Source organism: Sus scrofa, chromosome 13 (genome assembly GCF_054392235.1).
Source record: "Sus scrofa isolate SSC_HxYL_T2T_F1_AM1 chromosome 13, Sscrofa_HxYL_maternal_Yorkshire_Landrace_v2.0, whole genome shotgun sequence".
In the NCBI taxonomy this organism is placed as follows: domain Eukaryota; kingdom Metazoa; phylum Chordata; class Mammalia; order Artiodactyla; family Suidae; genus Sus; species Sus scrofa.
The window spans coordinates 114,674,552-114,679,269 of record NC_139395.1 but is presented as its reverse complement, the minus strand read 5'-3'; the positions used below and the strand labels follow the sequence as shown (position 1 = coordinate 114,679,269).

Here is a 4,718-nt window from a genome sequence, read left to right as displayed (position 1 = left end):
AAATATCAGTTTCAGCTCTGAATTCTTTCCTCTATTAGTTCCATTTGAGAGAAACTATATACATAAAGTACAACATTATGATATCTACCATATTACCTTTTAAACTGTTGAGCCCATTTCCTTAATATTCCCCTTGGCCTTTACAATTGAATCTTGTTTTCCTTATATAGAACACCTCATGCCCTCTGGCATAATTGCCAATGCCATTTTCCATGGTTGAAGAACACGCATATTTGCAGAATGCGCCAATTAATGGCCTCTTACAGCTATCACTATATTTCAAGAAGACATTTACCCCTTGGTTACGATATTGACCACAATATAAATTGCTTTTAAGCAACTGGTGATTATATATGCACACACATGATTTAGAAAATCAATCACGTTTTCTCTCATTCCAGATGGATTCTTACCATATCCAGGATCATTATTTCCCTCCTCATGAGAAGTCAGTGAAAATAAAAATATGTGAAATGATTTAGTTATGTGAATTACTTTGATAATTGAAAACCAGGAGCAAAAGTTAGTACTGGGGAATCTTAACCAGGTGGCTTTGGTTTAGATATGTCTGTATGTACACAGCGGCCTCACAAAAATTATCACAGACTGTATATCTACATAGATATATCTGTGTTCTATACTATATATATATATAGAAGAATATTAAAAATTAGTGAAATCAGCATCTCATCATGAATTATCTTCAGGATAAAAATAACTATTTTCTAGATTTTCTAATATGTTCTCTGTAATAAACAACTTTTCATGAAATCTATAAAATTGAACCCCCAGATATTGGCCCTAGTGCTTTAAAACCGTTTTTATCTAGATATTCTAGTGCTGTGAACACATGGGTTCTGTGTGTATTAACAAGATATGTTAAATATGTGTGCGTTACTATGAGATATGTTCATTTACCACTAAGAAAAAGAGCTTTTAAGGATTTTTTTTCCCTCACAAAATTATGCCTGAACAGAATTGTGCCTGGTAAATCAATGAATTACAAGAAAACACAGTCAAAGTAGAGTCAAACTTATCTTTTATTGAACTGAGGGAGGTGAATGAAAGCATGTGTGATGTGTAGGGAAAAAACAAGTGTAAAACTTGTAATTTTACAATTTAGTAAAATCTCATTGCATGATTGGTGTCACATTATAGATATTTTGAATTTTAGGGAGAGAAATGTTCTGTAGCTGGTACAAGAAAAACATCTTAGATGTTATTATAAGTGTATGTTCACAAGATATTGTTGTAAAGTTCAAGATGTTAGTAGTAACAACATAAAGGATATACTTTATATATTGGTATTTGGATATTCATGTCAATGTTTCAGATATGGGTAAATTTTTTTAAGTGTCTGAAACAGTGTACCCTCAAAGGATAAATCATTTAAAGGAATATGGCAACTTTCCAGTTTGTCTGAATGGTGGATGGTATTAACAGCCATAGGTTAACTAAATTTTACAGTATTTGAGTAGCATGAATATATGTGATTATTCAATATAATGTCCATTCTCAATGAAAGTTGATATAGTCTCAACTCCTGATGCTTTTGCCAATTCATAGCTTAAAAGTGCTTTTAAATGATAAAGACATACATTCGTATTTTAATATACTACCATATAGTCACACAACTAATACAATCTGCACAAAGAGATTTTAATGTTTTTCTGTTTTAATACACTTCAAATAATTCTCTTTAATGATAGGGTCATTAGCTTTTAGAAGTTTAGAGTAAATCATTCTCTTCTATTACAATTCAGACATCTTAATATTTCTTAGAACTGTCAGACTTTTTCAATCAGCTTTTAAAAGTTTAAGGTAAACAAATCATTTTCTTCCAATACAATTCAGATATTTTAAGATTTCTCAGGATTGTCAGAATTTTCCAATCATAAAAACAACTTTTCTAGATACATGTATGAGGTCTGTGTGTATAATTTTTCCTCAATGTAACACTCTTCCTTCCCCAACCAGAGAAATCTTTTTGTCTTCCTTCTCATTTTCTTGATAATCCTGAACTGTAATAATTATATGATATACAATGTGTATATTGTACATAGACAATGTGCATATGTACATTATACATAATACATTTTAATGTCATTTTGTATTACCATTTGCTTAAAGGATGTTTCATAGAATGGTAGAACCAATACAATGACACATTTTTTTTCTTCAGATGGGTTGACTGAATCCTTCTATAGTACTTACTGCACAATTATGGCTTTAAACAAAAGTCACAACAAATTCTTATGTTTTGTATCATGTTGTGAAGTGTATTCCAAATGAAAAATGGAGGGAAAAGTGCATGACATCATGCTTCACGGTATGGCATACATCTATCCATCATTTTTACATGTAACTATGACCTAGACTACATACATAATGTATAGTTATTATAAAAAGTTATATATTATGCCACAGTACTAAAAATAAAATATATTCTTCTCAAATAGTGAAAATAAGGTATCCTTCGTGTTTTTAATCACATACATTTTCTCGTTTGACCACGCCTCTTCTTTTTCCCGTTGTAAATGAAATAATGTCCAACATTTTAATTAAACAATAATGAGAGAATGTAGACAATTTCCGGGCCATTAAGGCCTCAAAAAGGTGCTAAGATGATTAACTTGTCATGAATGGCAGAAATCCCCTCCGGATACGTTCAATACATGGTAAAAATATAAAAATAAAAGACAAATAAATATAAATATCTTCTCAGTTATTGAAAAATCTAAAGTTCAGCTGTACCTTATTACGAGTATGGTCTTGGATATGCGTTATTGCTGTATCTTGAATAGGTACAGCAACTAACTGATGCCACGAGTATCCCCCACTGATTTGTAAGCCATCAATCGGCTGTGACCTATGCTTGGCCAGGAAGACGCGGAAGGGTTTTCTGAGTTCTCCGTAAGGAAGGAAGTCTATTTTTCCGAGGCGCTACTCTCGCAGACCGGGGAGCATCAGTCTCCAGCCGCAGCTCGTCTCCTCGCCCTCCACCCATCCCGGGGGACCATGACCTGTCCAGGCGAGAGGGAAAGGAGTGGAACTAGGTCCCTTTCCCTTCACTCCTAAAGGTTACTGCCCTTCTCCCGAAGCTCCTGTGTTCTCCTGTGTTCGGGAAGCAGGCACTTACAAGTGAACGCGATCGGAGGAGAGGCTGAGGGCGGGGACGTCCTCCAGAGCTGTACTCCGGCCTCGTCTGCTGCTGTGTCGCCCCCGCCACGCGTGCCTACGTTTCCTTGAACCAAATGAAACGTAGGAAAACTTAAGAACCCGGGGGAAGCGGGGTAGGGGTAGCCCCAACCTAGTCGCAGGGCAACAGGTAGGGACTGAGGCAATTGGCAGCGGCCGAGGTCACCCCAGCCATTGTGTCCCACCCGCAGTCCCCGGCCCAGTTCTGTCCGCGTGGTCCCTGGGCTGCCCTGGGCGCTCAGATAAGCGGGAAGCGGCCCTGGCCGCCGTCGTTTGACTCCCCCGCGCCGCCACCTCGCGGGCGGCCGAGCACAGACACAGGCAACACAACATCACCGGGACTGAGCTGCTGCAGCCGCATGGACTCCTCGTAGGTTGGCAGGTACTTGACCTCCTCGTAGCTGGGCAGCTGCAGGAAGACGGGAGAGACTACGCGCAGCTCATGCTCCGAGGCGCAGGAGGTGGCCGAACGCCCGCCGCCTGCCCTGCCCCGGCCACCGCCGCCACTGTCCAGCAGCGAGTCCTGAGAGCCGGCAGCCGCCTCGTCGCGCAGCAGCGCGGGCGAATCATCGTCGTCGTCGTCCGGCGGCACTGGGGCCCCCGGCTGCCCTGCGCACCCCGGTGGCCCCGGCCGCCCCTGCCCCGGCCGCGCCTGCCCGCGCGGATACCTGCGTGGACTGGGGCAGATGATGCGCTGCAGGAAGTAGCCGATGGCGAAGAGCACCAGCAGGATAAGCAGCCCGGAGAGCTTGCGGACAAACCAGCCCACGTTGTCGAGGAAGGCGTGCAGCGGCAGCTTGCAGCAGCGCACCGCGGTGGCATTGGCCGCGTCGCAGCAGCGCTCCCGCTCGCCGCATGCCAGCTCCGCGCAACCCCCGCCGCCCCGCGAGGGCGCCACCAGCGCTAGCGTCAGCAGCAGCAGCAGCGGCAGCAGCGGCGGCGGCGGCGGTGCCACCGACAGGCCCTCGGCCGTGACCCCCAGTCCCCACATGGCTCGCGGGCACCGTCGCTAAAGTCCGGGGCAGGGGAAACAGTCTGTCTGCGTATCCGTCGGCCCCTCCCGTCGCGCTCGGTTTGAGTCCCGCGCGCCGTCTCCCGCGCCTCCGCTACCTGCGGCCAGAGCAGTCCTCACTTGGCCACGCTTGGGCGGAAGGAGGAGCCCGAGGCGCGCCGAGGCTGCAGGAGGCGGCCGCTTCCCGCCGCCAGAACAGCCTCCTTAGCTTCTGACCTTAACCTGGCGCGCCCAGCCGCTCCTTTCGGGTGCAGGGCGTTCGGAGCCGCCCAAGATGGCAGAGGCAGCCTGCGCTGGGTTGCCGTGGGCATCTTGGCCACGGCCGGCCGCGCTCTTCCAAGTCCCCCCTGGGGACCCTCTGGGGCTGGAAGGGTTAACACTCAGAGCTCAGCATGGGAGCCTCCTGATTTTGATTAATTCACCCGTCTTGCTCTTTCCCCGTCGTAAGGGCGGGGGCTCTTGCTCGCGGAGGTGTCTCACTTTTAAGTGATTGGATTTCCCCGGGAAT

At 45.3% G+C, this 4,718-nt stretch overlaps 1 protein-coding gene across 3 annotated transcripts; it reads right to left on the bottom strand.

Annotated features, from left to right (window-relative positions):
* Nucleotides 1–1,022: 1,022 nt before the first annotated feature.
* On the bottom strand, nt 1,023–4,332 carry C13H3orf80 (chromosome 13 C3orf80 homolog). 3 transcript variants are annotated; one of them, XM_084987484.1, is made up of 3 exons: nt 3,867–4,332; nt 3,140–3,244; nt 1,023–3,023 (listed from the first exon to the last, which is right to left on the bottom strand). In XM_084987484.1, the coding sequence occupies exons 1-3, from the start codon at nt 4,187–4,189 to the stop codon at nt 2,870–2,872; spliced, it is 582 nt and encodes a 193-aa protein (XP_084843610.1). In that variant the 5' UTR covers nt 4,190–4,332; the 3' UTR covers nt 1,023–2,869. The 3 variants fall into 3 exon arrangements, with proteins under 3 accessions (XP_084843610.1, XP_084843611.1, XP_020925387.1); XM_084987485.1 differs by lacking the exon at nt 3,140–3,244; XM_021069728.2 differs by having other exon boundaries at nt 3,007–3,023; nt 3,140–4,332.
* Nucleotides 4,333–4,718: the final 386 nt, after the last annotated feature.

What these genes read in the sequence shown, in the direction of transcription:
- C13H3orf80 (XM_021069728.2), bottom strand. Translation starts at nt 4,189, where the DNA reads ATGTGGGGACTGGGGGTCACGGCCGAGGGCCTGTCGGTGGCACCGCCG.